Source organism: Triturus cristatus, chromosome 3_1 (genome assembly GCF_964204655.1).
Source record: "Triturus cristatus chromosome 3_1, aTriCri1.1, whole genome shotgun sequence".
In the NCBI taxonomy this organism is placed as follows: Eukaryota; Metazoa; Chordata; class Amphibia; order Caudata; family Salamandridae; genus Triturus; species Triturus cristatus.
In genome coordinates, this window is record NC_140583.1 from 487,426,338 (window position 1) to 487,445,154 (window position 18,817).

The 18,817-nt window shown below is 47.7% G+C and overlaps 1 protein-coding gene across 10 annotated transcripts in view; it reads right to left on the bottom strand.

Moving 5' to 3' along the window:
- The window catches only part of TP53BP1 (tumor protein p53 binding protein 1), a 956,094-nt gene that overhangs the window by 627,567 nt on the left and 309,710 nt on the right, over positions 1-18,817 (bottom strand). For all 10 annotated transcript variants that reach the window (XM_085644315.1, XM_085644316.1, XM_085644314.1 and 7 more), the window contains one exon: positions 15,309-18,609. In XM_085644315.1, coding sequence (XP_085500441.1) covers positions 15,309-18,609 — 3,301 coding nt within the window. The remainder of the gene's footprint in view (positions 1-15,308; positions 18,610-18,817) is intronic.

Consider the following 18,817-nt stretch of genomic DNA (forward strand, 5'->3'; position numbering starts at 1 on the left):
GGGTGTCATCCGCATAGGAGGTGAGATCAAAGCCAAAGGAGTTGATAATAGGGGCCAGGGAAGAAACAGACATTGAACAACGTAGGGCTCAAAGACGACCCCTGCGGAACACCGCAGGGCAGAACAAAGGGTTTTGACTGATATTCACCCAGGGATACCACTTGTACTCTGTTCGTAAGGAAGGACTGCAATAGTTTCCAAGCCTTGCCCTGGAGTCCGCATGACCTTAATCGGTCCATCAAAAGATCATGATGGACCTATCAAATAAAGGCCGCGGATAAATCCAATAGGATCAAGGCGGCCTTTGCGCCTTGATCAACTACTTTCCTTATCTCATCTGCTGTTTTTATGAGCGCCAACTCCGTACTATGACCACCTCTGAAGCCATATTAAGTTGGATCCAGAGCTCGGGTCTGTTGAAGAAAGGCACTTCCTGAAGTAGGGAAAGGCGTTCTTTGCTGACAGTGCGTATATGGTGTAAGATATTGGATGGGGTGGGGTTGGGTTGTATATAGTTTGAGGCAATAGCCATGTTGGACTACCGCTAGGACCCACTTGTTGGAAGTGATTTTAACCCAGCAACAGAGGAAGTTGTGTATATTCCTGAAATGTGTGATTGGGAAAGAAGAGGACTGCAGTTTATGAAAGGAGCCCATGTACGGAGTGGTCTGAAGTAGTCCCATGTCTCTGTATCTTTTTCACATTTTTTCCAGGATTTCATCAACCTGGAGCTTGAAAAGATGTTGTCCGACAGGTGGTTGAGAAGATGCTGTTGGACCTCAGGATTGAACCTGAATATGTGGAGCCAGGCACGGCGTCCGAGTAGGATGCTGGTATTGATGCCCCAAAAGGCTGTGTTTGCAGCATTCAATGGGCAGCGGATGCTGCCGCTGGAGATGAATCTGTCCTCAGGTACTATCTCCTCCCCATGCTTTCTGTACTGCCTCAGGAGATGCTTATGAAGCTCCTCCATCTATTCCGATTGCGCCCTTTTGTAGCATAACAGGAGGGCCACTGTACTGGCTATTCGCAAATGGGATGCTGCTCCTACTGCCAACCCCTTTCCGGCTGTGTCTATCTTCTTGCTCTACTTGTCTGGAGGAGGAGCATCACCATTGGTCTGGGAAGATGTATGTTTGCGGGCGGTGTGCAACATCAGGAAGTCGGGTGGAACCTGCCTTTTAATATATCCTGGGTCGCTAGGAAAGGGTTTAAATTTCTTTTTGATCCTCGGGGGACTACCCTAGCCTTGATAGGCTCCTTAAAATTGTGGGGAGCAGACTTTCGCTTACCATTCAGTATGGGGAGGAATTGGACAGTACGCTCAGATTTGGAGAGCATTTCCAGAAAAAAGTAATCTTCCTACTGGGTGACATTTATGTCAACCTTTTGAAAGGCCGAAGCACTCTGGATGGCCTCTTGGTTCACCATGGTGTCATGAAGGGGTGAGGTTCTGATTGGGTAATGTTCTAGATTGGGATCATCTCACAGGATCCATAATGTAGTCATCCCAAGGATCATCAGCAGGGCTTCGACAGATAGCTGGTCATAAGGGTCGAAGTGGCCATAGGGGCTACATGGCTCTGAATATGAAAGATGGGACCCCTCTGTTGACTCCCGTGAGGGTAGTGAGGGAGGAGTGCATAGGAGCGGTGTTGGTGATGAAGGTAAGGGTGGACTGTATGGCAGAGGATGTGGTTGTGGTGATAAAGGTAAGGGTGGACTGTGTGGCAGAGGATGAATACTGGTGGCTCTGTCCTTGTGGTTCTTTGATGCCGGCCTTAAGGGAGGGAGTCTTGGAAGCGGGTTCTCCCTCAAAGGCCAGTCTCCTCTTTTGAGGAAGAGGTTACGGAGACAGCGATGGAGACGGTTTTACAGTGATTTTACCTGTGACTGAGTAGATGAACAGCCCATCTTTGTCTGATGCCCAGTTCCTATTGGAGCCTCTCCAAGATCAGTGCCTCAATGTACTAATTTCCAGGAGTCGAAGGCGGTGTCAAGAAGGGTTTGGGTATCAAGGCAGGTTTCAGCATCTACAAGGTCTTGTGCATCAGCAGTGATGAAGCCTTTGGTGTTGACTTTGGATGGGACTGAGTGTGTTCGATGCTCTTGAAGCGGCTCAGGCTTTAAGCCAATGGCTGGAGGCTTGCCGGCCTCTGTAGCCTTTTGCCTATGCCGACCGAAGTACAAAGGTGGCAGGGGACCGTGGCATGTGTTTTTTCGGCATCAATGCTTTACCTTGGTTTTATATGGGCCTTAGGGGATGAAGATATACTCCCAGCCCTCAGCATGATCTTTTTGCGAGTCCTGGTCTTTGGCGCTGGTTGGACATGCTCCATCTCATGTTTATCAGACTTACACGATGACGCAGTCTCTAGACTGAATGGCGGTTGCGAGGCCAGGAGCCCAGACAAGCCAGCCTCTTCTTGTTCTTCTGCACCAACCGAATCTTTTTCGCCGACGATGTCAGTGTTGTCTGAAGTCTTCAGCTAATGCATTATCCTGTCTGCCCAGGGTCGTTCACTTCGATAGATGGTCTTCCTGGATGGAAGGCAAGGTATGATGCAAAGAAAGTGTAGTCGTGGTTGGAGGACAGGCACAGATTGCACTTTTCGTGATGGTCTACCCATGGAAAATTCGAGACACAGCAAGAGCAGTTCGGAAAAGGCATCCATTCAATCACCCACACAGCATTCTCTGGCAAAGAAGGATTGTACTCTGCCTTCGAGAGGTTCATGGCTGTGAACATCTTGTGGCATCAATGACTGTCTTCGGTTTTGTTACAAGTATGTGCGAGGGGAGACCAAGGTAAAGGGAATACAGTACAATCCGCCATGATGGGATCAAACAGTAACTAAGCGAGGTCAATGTAAAAAAGTGTTTAACACACAACAAACTCAGTGCCCACTCTGAGCACATTAAAATCCAATGGCAGAAAGAAGCAACCCAACATAGATTCAGTGCCCATGTACAATGCACACTAAAAGAAGTCACACCACATCTCCTTACTCGAGATGCTTCTTCAAACAAACAACTTGCAAACGTCCGAGCCCAACACTAGATGTCTGAAGTGTGCTAAGCATGTGTACCTAAAGCCACTAATAATAAAAACATATGTTTATTGTAGGAGGCTGTTCAGTATACAGTTTTCATCTATAGTGAGGCACTGTGTACTGAGTCCATGCAACACTTATTGATAGTGTTTAAGTCCCTGAAAACCAAAGCTTTCCAGGGGTAGCTGTGGAGAGCAGCTAAGGCTTATCCAGCAGGATGTAAGGGGGGCGCGGCTAACCACCAAAGATGGCGGACGCATAAATGGAGAGCTCCCGGGCCAAGCCGAATAATCCTGGCATATCCCTCCGTAGTGGAGGCCATCTGGCCCTAGAAAAGGGTACCAAAACCTACAATTGTCTCCAAACGTGCCAGGGCAGAATAGCATACGCGTTACCCATCAGGTAGACCTGAGGCTATACAAAACCATGACCCCTGCAGTCGGAAACATGGCCAGAGTCGCATTGCACCGGAAACTGTCAGTGACCGCTGGGTGTGCAACACGGAGGGACTGCTGTAAGGTGCCTACCCAGAGGGTCCTGGCCTGCTGGCGGGCCTGGCCTGGGAGGGATCCAGAGCGGCAGTTACCACTGATAAGAGGAGTCCCCTGGTGCGGCAACTGTATATCGAGGGACCGGGAATGTTGCAGCGTCTGCGGGATGAGGCACTGCCGAATCGGACACTGTGAGGCAGACACCCAGGTGAGCAGAAGCAGCAGCCACCGGGGCCTTGTCTGGCCACGCTGCCCCTGTCTTGTGCCAGCATGGGGCCAGCTCCGGAGTGGGTCGAGGCTGGGTTGGCCCTGCATGGACAGAAGGTGCGGGGGTGGGGGGGGCGGGGGTCACCCTCTCATCGGTTACCAGACTAATGGCTGGAATAATACAAGGCCTTACTGCACTGGATCCCCAAACGGAGGTGCCAATATGCAATGCTGCAGGCAAGGCCCCTCCCACATGCTGCCCCTTAGTGCCCCGAAGGCATAAAAGGAATAATAGGTTTTGGACCACTGGGGGGGCCGTTATTTTGGTACCGGGCCGGTTTCATCAGCCCTCTGAAACAAAAGCAGCTGCAGTGTTTTCCATGCACACCCCCCACGCACAAACTTGTACGTACACTCAGTATATTTATTGGGAAATGGTAGACACTTAACACGATGGCTATACCAAGGTCTACGAACACACTCAGCAGTACCATTACCTTAGTTGCAGGAATGGTGGGAACACGATATGGGTAGGGAATTACAGGTCAAGGCATGGAATAATCTAATTGAATTTCATAAGAGTCTCACGTAATTTCATGTTCAAATTCATACAACCATACAAAGGGCCTACCTCACGACGGATCGATTGCATACTATGTTCCCGAGGGTATCTGCAACATACACCTGATGCTGTGAGCAGGATGCAGACTTATTACACATGCTGTGGGCTTGTCCCACTCTCAAATTCTATTGGACGCAAATAGGCACTGCGCTGAATGAAACGGTGGGAGGGAATAGCAGGGGTACAGCTAAAAGATGCTTGCTGGGACTATATCCCCACCCAAAGTATACAGGGTGCAGGTGAAATTTGCTGACTTCTTGCGAAGCGCCTAATAACTAAACGGTGGAAGTCTGCATCCTCCCCAGCGAAGGTGGAGGGAGGTGTACTCTGCAGAGAGAAGTACAGGGGACTGTGAAAAATACCAACTACAACGGAATGGACAACCCTGTTAGAGACTTTTAAAACCCTGGATATACCGAACACCTGCACACCACGCATATAAACTCTGGTCAGGATGGATCTTGAGTGATCACTAGAAAGATACCGACGACGCACCACCCAAACAGTATGACACTGATGCCATATGTATACTCTCACACAATCAATTACGCCCCGGATACTCCATTATATCACACTACAATGCAGTTACTGTGCTTGGGGATACCCGTTACAGACCTTTAAAACCCTGGATATACCGAACACCTGCACACCACGCATATAGACTCTGGTCCAGATGGATCTTGAGTGATCACTAAAAAGATACTAACTAACAACACACCACCCAAATAGTATGGCACTGATGAACAAGTTACTTACCTTCGGTAATGCTTTTTCTAGTGGTATCTGCCTGTGGATTCCTCACCTTTTGATTTACCCCTGCGCCAGCATTCCATGGAAATTATTTTCTTAGCTCTCCCACGTCGACGAGGATGACAATAGCACGGCTCCGCTCGCAACTCCGTATGACATCACCGGAGCCATAAGAAGGCCTTGTCAGCGTGCTGACGTCAGTTCCACCCATTTTTCCTGTGCCCTCGAGGTGAACGGGTGGACCAACAACATAATACAAGTATAGACATTATACAAAATATATACACAAATACAGTATATATATTCATAAAAAGGAAACGCCAAAAAGTAAAACATTTCCTAGCAATAAACTGTATGGTATATAAATGACATATGAAAAATAACAATGAAAAACAGTCAGACGTTTTTCAGTATAAGCAAGTGCACAATGGGGAGGAGGGCATGTCAGTGAGGAATCCACAGGCAGATACTGTATCCACAAGAAAAAGCGTTACTAAAGGTAAGTAACTTGTGCTTCTGATGGATACACCTGCCTGCGAATTCCTCACCTCTTGAATTGAATCCTCCAGCTGTTCCTCTCCCGGAGGGAGTCCACCCGCCTATACCAAAAAATCTTGCAGCACAGAGCGTGCAAAATGGCCGTGCCTCCTAACCTCCGAATCCAAGCAGAAATGCTTCGTAAAGGTGTGGAGGGAGGTCCAAGTTGCCGTCTTGCAGATGTCTACAACAGGAACACCTCTAGCCAAAGGAGAAGGAGACTTAACTCTGGTGGAATGAGCTCTAATACCTTCAAGCAACTCCTTCTTAGCCAAGGCATAGCAGGTTTTGATGCACAAGATGATCCATCTGGATAGTGTTTGCTTGTGGACAGCTTTGCCCTTCATCCTTCCAATATAGCCCACAAATAGCTGGTCATCCAATCTTAGGTCCCTGGTTCTATCCAGGTAGAAGCTGACAGCCCTCCTAGGGTCCTCCTCCTTGAAAGGGTGAGGGGGAGGATAGAAGGTAGGTAAGGTAATAGACTGCCCTAGGTGGAAAGGAGTGACCATCTTAGGCAGGAAAGCAGCCCTGGTTCTGAGAACCATCGCGGTTCTCAGGAACGGAGGTTTAGAACTAAGAGCCTGAAGCTCACTTACCCTCCTGGCTGAGGTAATAGCGATCAGAAAAACAGTCTTGAAAGTAAGAAGCCTCAATGGACAAATATGAAGCGGCTCAAACGGAAAACCCATCATGAAAGTAAGTACTAAATTAAAATCCCACTGAGGCATAATGAAAGGAGTGAAAGGAAACCTATTGGTGAGGCCCTTAATAAACCTCATAACAATAGGTGACTTAAACCAATACGGCTGGTTCGGCAACCAGAGGAAAGCTGATAAAGCCGACAAGTAACCCTTTACCGTAGCCACAGCACAACCTTACTGAGCCAAGGAAAGTGAAAAGCCAAGTACATCAAATAAATGAGCCTTTAAAGGATCAATGGACCCCTCTCCACGCCGTTTCACAAACTTGGTCCACCTAGATAAATAAAAAGATTTGGTGGAGTGTCTCCTGGATGATAAAATAACATCCATCAGATCCGGGTGAGAGAGAAAGAACTCAGGTTTCCCAGTTCAATTTCCAGGCATGACGGTGCAAGCTCTGGAGATTGGGGTGTAGAACCTGCCCCCGCGACTGCAAGAGGAGGTCTGCCCTGAGAGGGAGATGAGCGGAGGGTACGAAGAGCGGTGAAGAAGATATGTGTACCACACCCTTCTTGGCCAATACGGAGCAATCAATATGACTTGGGCCCGGTCGTGGCGAATCTTCCACAGAACATGAGGAATCAAGGGTATGGGAGGAAACGTGTAAAGAAGTTGCGAGCTCCAATCCAATTGAAACATGTCCCCCAACAATCCGATACTAAAGACTGCAGAACGACGGGCAGTGCGCGTTCTCTTGAGTGTCAAAATGGTCCACCTGATGAAACCCCCACATTCGAAAGATGTGATGGACCACCTCCGGATGAAACCGCCACACGTGATCGGCCGAGTATTGCCCACTGAGACTGTCCGCAAGCACATTTAGCACCCTAGCCAGATGATTTGCAAACACACAAATCTGATGGCAATGAGTCCAGGACCAGAGTCGCAGAGCCTGTCTGCAGAGACAATACGACCCTAGCCCTTTATGTACCACATCGCGGTAGTGTTGTCCGTCAGGACTTGAATCGGCTGACCACGAAGGGAGGGAAGAAAGTTCGAAAACAAAGAGAGAGGGACCCCACGCCAAGAGAGAGGGGTGCCTAATAAGACCGTGGTCAAAAAGAAAGATCTCCCTTGGGACTCAGAATATCACCAGTCTTTCAAACATACAGAATTCACACCAACAGGATGAGAAATGGCATCAACGAAGCAAACCAATTACTTAAAAGCAAATTTATTACAAATTAATCAAGGAATATCACATTAAGTCAAAATGTTATACATATACATAAAAAGGTAAACTGTTTACCAGATTTTAAAACAAAGAATAAAACTTCCTTTGAAGAGCAGTAACACATAAAATTAAATCACAATAAATCTACATATACGATACAAAATTGGGAAAGAAAGCACAGGACAAATAATCCTATTCGGACACAGGAAATCGTTAACTCGCAGATTGATCAGTTCTAACCACAGTAGATTTCAGTCACAGTGTACATGGCACAGAACCGTTATCATTGCAAATTTTCAACAATTTCCTTCTATAAGAGCATCCATAGGGGAGGGAAGAAAGGCCATGAGAGACAAACTTATCACCCGCAATTGCAGAAGGTTGATGTGAAGCAACCTTTTCTCAGGAGACCAAAGACCCTTGATCTCCAGAACCCCGAGCTGAGCACCCCACCCTAGAGTGGAGGCATCTGTGATTACTGTAGCCATCGGTGGAGGCGGTTGAAAAGGCTTTCCTTGAGAAAGGTTGCCCAGCACACTCCACCAAGACAACTCAGCTGAGGTGTCCCTGGAGATTCTGACCTTCTCCCCGAGGTCTCCATTGTGCTGATACCACTGCCTGAGGAGGCACCACTGGAGTGCCCTCATGTGCCAGCGTGCATGGTTGACCAACAGTATGCCGGAAGCAAACAGACCGAGCAGGCGTAGGACCTTCAGGAGTGAAACAACTGCTCCATCGTGAAACAAAGGAATCATCTCCTGAATGTCGAGAATCCAGAAACCCAAGCTGAACAAGAGACGCGTTGTTACTTGCAAGTGACGCAGAACCATCTCTGGCGACTTTGCTTTGAGCAGCCAGTCGTCCAGATAGGGGAAAACCGGAATCCCTGACCTTCTGAGATGTGCAGCCACCACTGCCATCACCTTTGTGAAGACCCGTGGTGCGGAAGTAAGAACAAATGGAAGGACCGTAAACTGGTAGTGTTGAGACCCTACCGTAAACCGGAAATACTTCAGAATAGGGATGTGGAAATACGCATCCTTCAAGTCGATTAACACCATCCAGTCTTCCTGCTGCAGTGGCAAAAGGACCTGAGCTAGGGTCAACATCTTGAACTTTTCCTGCCGAAGGTAAAAATTCAAAACCCTGAGGTCCAGGATCGGTTTCAACCAGCCGTCCTTCTTGGGGGATCAGGAAATAACTGGAGTAACATCCCGGACCCCTTTCCTGCTCCGGAACCACCTCTATTGCACCTTTCTGCAACAAGACAAAAACCTCCTGCTGCAAAAGCAGCAAATGGTCCACTGAACATGAGCCCTGGCGAGGAGGGCAAGGAAGGGGAAACTCTTACAAAGGTAGGGCGTACCCATTTTCCACAAGATTCAAAACCCAATGGTCTGAAGTAACCGATTTCCAATCTCCTAGAAAATGGGACACCGGCCCTCTACTGGACCAGCATTCTCCAAGATGGGGGATCTAGAGCTGCTTTCCCGTGTTACCGGTGGTGGGGAGAGGAGAGGAGGAAGAGGAGGACTGTAGTCGAGAGGCCCCTCGCAGACGGCCCCTACCTTTTCCTCTGTACGACCTGTACTGAGGGTTTGGCTGCTGCTGTTGTGGCTGCTGGCGGCCCAAAACTAAGCCACACTCTCAAAGCCTCGATACCTTTTGTATCCATAGCCCCTAGGCTGGTACTGCAGGCCCAAGGATCTTGCAGTAGCCCTACGGTCCTTGAAACGCTGCAGCGCAGAATCTGCCTTTGTTCCAAACAATCTAGATCCGTCGAAGGGTAGATCGAGCAAAGTAGCCTGTACATCTGGAGAGAACCCTGAAGACCTAAGCCAGGCATGCCTTCTGGTAGCCACCAAGGAGCCCATCAATCTGGAGTCCACCGTGCCCAGACCCAACTGAATGACCGGACAGGCTGCCGCTTGAGTGTCTTATTGCGCTTGCAAAAAATGAACATGGTCATCTTCAGGCAACTTAGGAGCTACTTGCTTGACAGAGTCCATTAGTGCGTGAATGTACCGTCCTAGCAAACATGTGGAATTGGTTGACTTCAGAGCCATACTTGCTGAGAACACCTTTTTGGAAGACTGTTCCAGTTTTTTCGAGTCTCTATCCCCCTGGGTGGTGGTGGTAAAGGAACCAGTTGACTGCTTGGAACAAGAAGCCTGAACCACCAAGTGAAGGATGGGTAGACAGAAAAGCTGGATCAGCAGGAGCAGGCTTATACCGTCTTGTCACTCACCTAGAAACTGCAGGGGCAGACAACGCCTCGTTGAAAGGCAGCAGAGGCTCAACAGAAGAGGAAGGAGAATGCAACACTTCAGTCAAGATATTTGACCTCACCTCAGCCGAGGGCAACGAAGGTCCAACAGTTCAGTGGCTTTCCTGATACCTGAGTGGTAAGGGGCAACGTCCTGTGAAGGCAAGGTCTTCGGAGAAGAAAGCTCCCACTCCGGGGAAGTATCCAGGCCATTGGTCACGTAGGCCCTCGAAGTCGTCCACGGAGTAGAGGATCTCCCCATCCTCATTTTCTTGCTGGTACTCCTCTTCCTCCAGCAGTCTTTGCGCTTCCCTCCTGGAATGCTGTTTTGGGGTCGGCAGCGCCAGCCACGGCTCCAGAGATAGCGGCGCCGGCATCGAAGGAGGCCCTTCCAAAGCAGGCAACGGCGCCGCTCGAATCCGGGAAGATGTAAGCCCAATACCAGACGGCGCTGGAAAATGGGTATCTGAGTCAAAAACCTTGGCGCCAGAAACTGTGATGATGGGGCCGTTGGCATGAAAGGCACAAAAGGTTCCTGGGCATACTGCAGGGGGATGCCCAAATTAAATGCAAGCGGACCCACCGGGCCAGACGGTGCACCGGCAGGGTAAGATGCCTTGGAAAACACGCCAAACATCGCACTAAGGAAACGCAATGGACCCACTTCTGGTCCTGGAAAAGGAGGATAAGGATCCGAAGCCCCCTGGTCTGGATCCATCCGAGGCCTTACGGGGGTATGGGGGGGGGGGGGGCTCAGGCTGTGGTGCCGGAGATATCGGAGCCAGTACAGGCAAAGCCGCAGGAGAAGACACCCCGAGTGTCGGAGAACACCTGGGAGTCGGCGAATCCCTCTATGCCGGAGAGTGGGCCGGAGTCGCCTGTGTAGAAGGAGACGGGGAGATGGTATCCTTGCCACAACGCCGCTGTATGGGGGAAGCTGACCTCAAAGCCCTGCCCTTCGAAGATCGACATCGAAACCCATGTCTTCTCTTCTTCTTATGCTTCTTTGACATCGAGCTACACGAGGTCGACGACTTCGATCTCTTGCGACCCCTCTTCTCTTTTTTCGCCCGCGCAATGAAGAGTTTCGCCACACGTTCCTTCAGCGCCTTCGGGTTTATCTTCCAACAGTACGAACACCCTTTGACATCGTGGTCCGAAGAAATACACCAGAGACAGAAGTCGTGGAGGTCCGTGATGGAAAAATGTCCCCCACACTCCCTGCAGGGCTTGAAACCAGACTTCTTCAAAGTGGCCATTCTCTCTGCAACACGAAGTAGAAGATAGAAACAATGTTATCATATGTAAAATTGAGAGTCCCAGAAAAACCCGTTACACATAGACGACGCGGAAAAAAGGGAACCGGCGTCAGCACGCTGACGAAGTCTTCCTATGGCTCCGGTGACGTCATACGGAGTCGCGAGCGGAGCCGTGCTATTGTGACGGCCTCGTCGACGTGGGAGAGCTAAGAAAATAATTTCTAAGGAATGCTGGCGCAGGGGTAATTCAAAAGGTGAGGAATCCACAGGCAAATGTATCCATCAGAAGCCATATGTATACTACCCCGTCACAATTAATTACGCCCGAATACTCCATTATATCACACTATAATGCAGTTACTGTGCCTGCCAGAATTCGATACAAGGGCATTGTCCATGCAACTAATTTTCACCAACATTTCAACTCTGAATGTTGATAGTTGCTAGCAGGGGAGAGTTGGGAGGCGGGGGTGTAGTTTAAAGTTTACTATGATTTAGGACAGTAATGTAATCTATGTAAAGTTCTACACAATACGAATACCAAACCATGTACTGCCGGATTGTCTGGCCACAGTTGAAGCGCAGCACTGCCACAATACAGAGATCTGTCTGTACCTTGAAAAACCCAATTTGTAGAAGAAAAATCCAAGATCGTGTAAAGGAATTGGATGTACCACTTTAGTCGGTTAGTAAGTTTTTTTTTTTTACACAAGAAAGAACCACACCGGGTGAGTGAAAAATACTTTATATTTTTTACAACACACTAGACACTAACTTGGTATAGCTCCTACCTGGAAGTACCAATTACACGCCAAGAATACTTAGAAACAGAGATAGCATTGAGAAACCAATAGGACCTCACCTGGGAGCAAAACCATACAGTAAAATAGTGCTCAAAGTTGGAGGACCCCAGGGGAAGCAGGGAACCACCCAAGGCTCCCAGGTCAGTGTCCATAGAACGACACAGGTAAGTCGCAGTTTGGATTTTAGAGTTTTAGGACCCTTCCCAAAGGACTGTGGAGGAACCACTTGAAGGAAGGAAGGTTGGAGAGTCACCCCACCCGTGGATATCCAGGACAGACGGATACCTGTACCAGGGAGCCCGGGTGCATAGGGGTGAAGTAAACTCTGAAACCTCCGTAGACACCAATGGAGGGTTGTGGAGGTTCTGCAGCTACAGCATCTCATGGACCAGGCTGGTGTAACCAGGATGAGGGATCCAGACGAGACGAACCTGAAAGCAGAGGGGACAGAGTCCAAAACACCCACAGATGACCAGGAAGCACAGGAGCACAGTACCAGCCCTGATTGAAGGTTCTAGCTGAGAAGCGGTGAGAAGAAACATCAGCTGTTGAGACCAGGCAACGCTGTAATTGACCAGGAGCCTCTCACGAGCTGGCCCACGCGGATCGAAGAGTGCAGGAAGGCCAGAGGCCGGCATGACCACAAACAACCCTTGACAAACGCAAACAACAGTTTGCGGGTGAAGGTGCAAGGATGCAGACCAGCTAGGTCTGAGGGACTAACCCAGCAAGGGTAAGTCAGGATCGGCCCTCAGCACGATGGAGAGCCAGAAGGAATCGGTCAAGCCCCCTCGAGGACCCTCTGGCAGGAGCCACAGGAGGTCGCAAGGAAGCCCCGGCAGCACTCAGAAGAAGGTGCCCCATGAGCCAAGGGATGCCGGCAGGACGACGTACTTGGAGCTGTGCAGTGCTGGAGGCAGGGGCTCCTTGGAGCTTGAAGATCTTTCCTGAAGAGAGCAACAAACCTTGTCAATGACAAACAGACGCGGTGCACAGGAAGGCGGTCATCATAGGTTGAAGAGGGATTTCAGTCTCCCCAACTGCAGGGAAGACAGGTCAGACCTCTGGAGCACCAACAAAGCACCACCTGTGTTACAAAGGCAGAAGATGTTTGTGGGACAAGAGGAACAGCAAACCAGTCATCAACATTGAGGTGCCTCCGGATGCAGGGAAGTGACTTCTACCCTTCAATGGAGATTCCTTTAGGCTGGGATGCAGGCTGAGTCCTTGGTGACTCGGAGGATGCACGACCACAGAGTTGCAGATCTCAAAGAAGCAGAGACGCGAAGATGTAGTAGGAATCTTCCTACCAGAAGAATTCTTGTCATGGGTCTTGGCTTGAAGAACAGCAGCGTTCCAGTGTCCACCAGCAGAAGAGTCTTTGAACAATCTCCAGATGACGTGCAGTCGGTTTCAGAAGATGTTGTCAAGTCACATCTAAGGCCTACCCTCTGGAGAGTCCTTACGTAACTCCAAAAAGGGGAAGAACCTCTTCTGTGGCAACCCACCTATCAGTGGGGGTCAGAGACGCTACTCAGATGTCCTAGCCATTCCGATGCTCCCAGGTGCCCAGATTCAACATGCCAGAATCAAGTGGCAACCTGGAGGGGCTCTGGGGAACCTCTCTGGGGAGGAGCTGGATGGGGGGTGGGGGGGGAGGTCACTCCCCTGTCCTTTGTGTAGTTTCGCACCAGAGCGGGAGCCAACGGCTCCTGAACTAAGCAAAACTGATTTATGCATGGACAGCACCAAATGTGCCCTTCAATGTAGTCTGGTAGCGCTTGGAAGCAGAACCCTACCTAATTCTAAAGGAGAGATGGTCCCACCTCTCCTTCGCAGGAAATCCTTTGTCCAGCATCCCCTGCCTGAGTGAAGCTCATTAGCAGGGGTGCAGAACACTGTCTAGGGTCGGCGGCAGCACGGGCTGGTAGGCAGACCATGTAAGGCTACATAGGTAGGTAATGGGGGGGTTCTCTAAGGAGCCCCCCAGTACATGGGATCATCAATCAACACTGGAATCGGTGTAGTTGCACAATTTCAGCATGTTTGATACCAAACATGACAGGTTCGGGGCAACCATTATGTAGTTAGATATCTCGACTTGCCAGTGTTCCCTACATACCTTATTATGGCTAGCCCACACTTACAAAGAGGAGAGAATGGAGTTCTGAGTTTGTAGGGGTACCTCTGCTTGGGCAGGAGTACCCACACACTTAGAACTGTGCACTCTGCCCTTGGACTGAAGGGCCTACCTTAGGGGTGACCGGGATATAACGGAAACCTTATATCTGAAATGAAGGGTGCAAGCACCCTGTCACACGGAGTGCAATGGCAGTCTTGCAGACAAAGTTTGCATGGGATCCAATGGGTGGCACAATACATGGTGTACCAATACCCTGGGTATGTCAGCACCATATACTAGGGACTTATAATGGTACCCCATTATAGGAGAGAACACAGTCAATGAGGTCCTAATTAGCAGGATCCCAGTGAACTGCAGTCAAAGCACACTGACACCAGGCAAAAGTGTGGGTATCTATGCCAGAAAGATCCTACTTTCCTACATTTATGCTATGCAAGAGGAAACAAATGTGGCCTAATGACACCTTATTTAGAGAAACTGTACAAATACACACAACTACATATTACTACAATGCAAAGATTTAACTTAGTTGTATTACAGTACAGTTAAACTGTACAAAACAGTTTACTGCCTCATAGACTACATATTACAAATTATTTACACAAGGAAAAAACTTGACTCAAATACCGTGGCACAGTAAAAGAAATGTTGCTGGATCCCATAATAAACATGTCAACTCTAGTGCTTCTGACTTTCACTAACCAACCTATGATGCAGAACCACAGTCTAAAGGGATCCGCACAGCCAACGCCTTTGAACTGCAGGTCTTTGGCTGGTATGCTTCATACTACTCACATCCTGTGCGTGAAATGATGAAGGGCACAATGTAGGGTTGGGGGAAAGCTGAACTAAACTTTAGCAGCACTGTCCTAAGGGAAATGTACTCCTACAGACTCTGATCAAATGAAAAGGAAAGGAATAGGAGTACTCAAGGGATTCTTGTATGTTCCTGGACACAATCCCACGATCCACCAGATTTCTACTACTGCAGGTATATGACTCAAAATATACAAAAATTAGCCTTGCATTGACAGATTTTCTTTTTCATACAGTGACAGATCAAGCCATTGTTATTTGAGCCAGTCCCTTAAAAAACAAAATGTAGCAAAGAGCTCTGAAAACAAAGCACTTTACTAAAGTAAACAAGGTTAAGAGACAAAGAGCACATACATGTATTTTACAATGAAAGGAGATTCACTGGGTCAGATAGATCCACTGGTGGTAGCCCACCTCTAATAAAGCATCCCTTCTTCACAAAGCCGATGAAACAAATTTGTATATCAAGAGATCTTGACTCACCACTGGAATTGTCACACAGGCTACGTGCGGAATGGTCAGCTAGTCGCTCTTGTAAACGTTTCTCTGATTCTAGGACTTCCATTTGGCTGGACGTCTTTGTCAAACTATATCCTTTTTGTTCTGCCATAGTAATCCCCTCTCTCTGTCTGAGCTCTGGCTGAGAAAGCGACATTTGTCCAGACCTTTCTAAGACAAGTGGATCTAGTGTTTCCTTAGCTTGCAGCATAAATGGAGCATTTTTCATGCCGACCCGAGGAACTATAATTTCCTGGAGCATCACTGGCATATTGTTCACATTATCTTTGGGTGTTTGACTTTTCAGGTTTGGCTGTTGTTCCAAAGGTACATCTTTCATTCCCTTTTCAAAAGTTTGGGAATCTTGCTGTCCAACTGGCACATCTTTAACACCAACAGTACGAGTCTGAAGTGGACAACTCACTTGAATGTCTGGCGGTACTTTTGTCGTGGCTGCTGTTTGTTGCTCTCGATACTGATGTACTGGTAGATGTGTCATATCCAAGGAAGATTGAGGACATTTAAGAAGTGTAATCTGTGTAGATTTTGTGCGGCTTTCAAATGGTTTTTGGGGGCATTCAGACAGATCTTCTGCAACATCTTTTACAGACTTTAGAAGGGTGTGCTGAGGACTCTCTGTAATTTCCATTGGGTCATCTTTGACACTACCTGGAGGAGTTTGATGAAGAGTAATTTCCATTGGCACATCATTTGCACTTATACTTAGCATTTGGTAACCACTGTCAGGGTGTTCTACTGGCACATCTTTGCTGGCCCCCGCAGGGTTTGTATCATGCTGTCTATGCTTGAGATGTTCATCACAATTTCTTGCAGTAGTCTGATTTTTGTCCCCCATCACACTTTTTGTGCTGCTTGCTTGGCCACATTCTTCCTGCAGAGCCAATGGCATATGTGTCACATTCACAGACGATGTTTGATTTTGCAGATCATCCTGAAAACCCATGGTAACCATTTTAACCCTTGCTGCACATACACGAATATCCTGACCTGCCACACTGATTAACGCTTCTGCAGTAATTTGACTTTCTTGCAGCGATGCTGAAATGTCTTTTCTCATTTTTACTGCAGACAGCCTCTCCCTCCCTGATGCAGGAATAGCTTTCTGCAACACTCCAACAGTTGTTTGCCACTCCTCCTGATGTGCTGGTGCATCTTTCACAGTGCCTGCAGATGATCGTTGCTCTTTCAGTCTCACAGGGACATTTTTATTTTCATGTACAGTAGGACCGAAGCTTTCCTGCATTGCTGTAGGAAAGTTTTCAACACTCTCTATACATGACTGTATATCGTGCAATTTTACAGGTACACCCTCCTTTGCATGTAATGCAGGATCTAGACTCTTCTCTTGGTTCACAGATACTTCTTTCACACTGCCTGCACATGCATTAGCATTACCTAGACAGACTGGCATTTCTTTCATGCTGCCTGCAGGTGTTGAATTCTCTACTGAAACATCGTTGTTTCTATGTGCAAGAGTTTGGCGCTCCTCGTTATTTTGGAATATTGCGGTCATGTTTTTCGGAGTCCCTACAATTGTTTGATTCTCCTGCATTGGCAACTGTAGATTTTTTTTATTTTCTTCAAATAAACCACTCTTTTGATTGTGCTCCTTTACGTTCATTGAAGTCTCTTGGGTTTTCACTTCACACACCAGAGTCGCTGGATCATTATCTTGCGACGATATATCTGAGCCCAAGTGTGGTATACTGCCTGGCTGGACCCCTAGCTTTGCCGGTATTTGAATATCCCTCTCTGAAAGGATCGGAGGTAGGAGTTCATAATGGAGTTTACCTGCAGGCTTCTGTTGCTCTCTTGGTGTCTCTGCTGTTCTTCTCATATGTTCAGGCTGTTGTGAAGTGACCTCCTGTTCAGTTACTGTTACATTATTCTTTGGTTCCAAAGGCACAGGCTGCTCAGGTGCTTTTTTTAGAAGTGCCACTGATACTTCAGTTTCTTTCACCGTATCAACCGAATGCTGTGGTAGGTTGCCTTCACTCACTGTTATACATTTTGCTGCCTTTCTATTTCTTGCTCCAGAATGTTCCATTCCCTGTAAAATCACTGGTACATTTTTCAATCTCTCATTGTCTTCTCTTATGTCCAGCACACTCAGATCTTCAGAAGGCATCAGCTGGCATGCAGATAAAACTGTTAGTGCCGCTGATTGATCACTCTTTTTTTTATTTGTTTTGGCACTGGATCCTGCTTCAGCTTGAGACCCCGGGCTCTTACTATAGGGACAAAGGTTTGCAATAGACTGCACAACTATGGATTCTGGGCAAGTGGGAGGTTTTGAAAAGTTTTCTTTGTAGTCTTCCTTTGTAATTGTCTTCAGGTCCTTTGCTTCTAAACTACCAATGTCAGCATCACCAGATCCTTTCTCTTGCCTCAAATCTAAACCTTCTAAAGTCGGTTCAAACACTAGAGGATACTTGCTTGTGAAATGCTCTGCTGATGATACATTAACATCAGTCTCCATTGGCTTGTTTTGTTGTCCGCAGACTTTAGATTGGAGAGACAAACCATCAGATTGTGTCTGAGATTGAGTGAGATGCAGAGCAACACCTTTTGTCAGTCCATCTTCCTCACCCAATTTCTGCTCTTTTTCTATCCCTTGTTGTTCAGAGGGAGTTTCAGCGACTTCCTCTACAGAGGACTCATTGTTTGAGAGATTTGTAACCCGTGAACACTGTTTCACCGCTTCTGTCTCACCTTCCTGTAAAATACTAAAAGAAGCCAGAGATGGGTATGATGAGGCTGGAGCTACTTGGTTTTCAGGCTGAGTTTCTGAGGGAACACAAGTTGTTGGCATTTCAGTTTGGTCTTTTTTTGTAGGAGCTGATGAGCAAGCGGTTTCTCTGGTAAAAACAGCCATTTCCCTCTCCAGGGATGAGGATTTAACACATGCCATGGATTCGCTGTCTTCGGTTAGCAAAAGATGAAGGCTATGCACAGACGAGGATCCCTTTCTTGACTCTGGGGAATCAGAGGTAAGTTCCATTTCTTCTATTTGGGTGCATTCACTATCTTCATAATTTTCCCTTTGTGCATTTGTTTCTCCATCCTCTGCAAAAGACTGACTGCGGTCACTTACAGACAGCTGCCACTTAGATGAATTATCATCTTTGTTGGACACTTCATGATTTGCATCCAAACATTCTTCAAGAGATTTGGAGTCCTCTGCTGATGCAGACTCTCCATCTTGAGTTTTCGTTTTGTCCCTGCACGGACTTTCATCGAGACTGGGAGTTGGAATGAAATTGTCCTAGAAAAGCCAAAAAGAAAAATCAGAACATGTTGAAAGCATCATTCTAGTATCTAAAATATCTAGGGCCTAGCCTAGCTGCAATTTGCATGAAATAACATGGTGAAGATGCACCAAAGGTGGGTTGAGATAAATCTTTTGAGGTTTGAAAAGACATTTAAACAGAATCATTATCCTCCAGGCAGTAGGCTCTATCTTGAAGCCAACC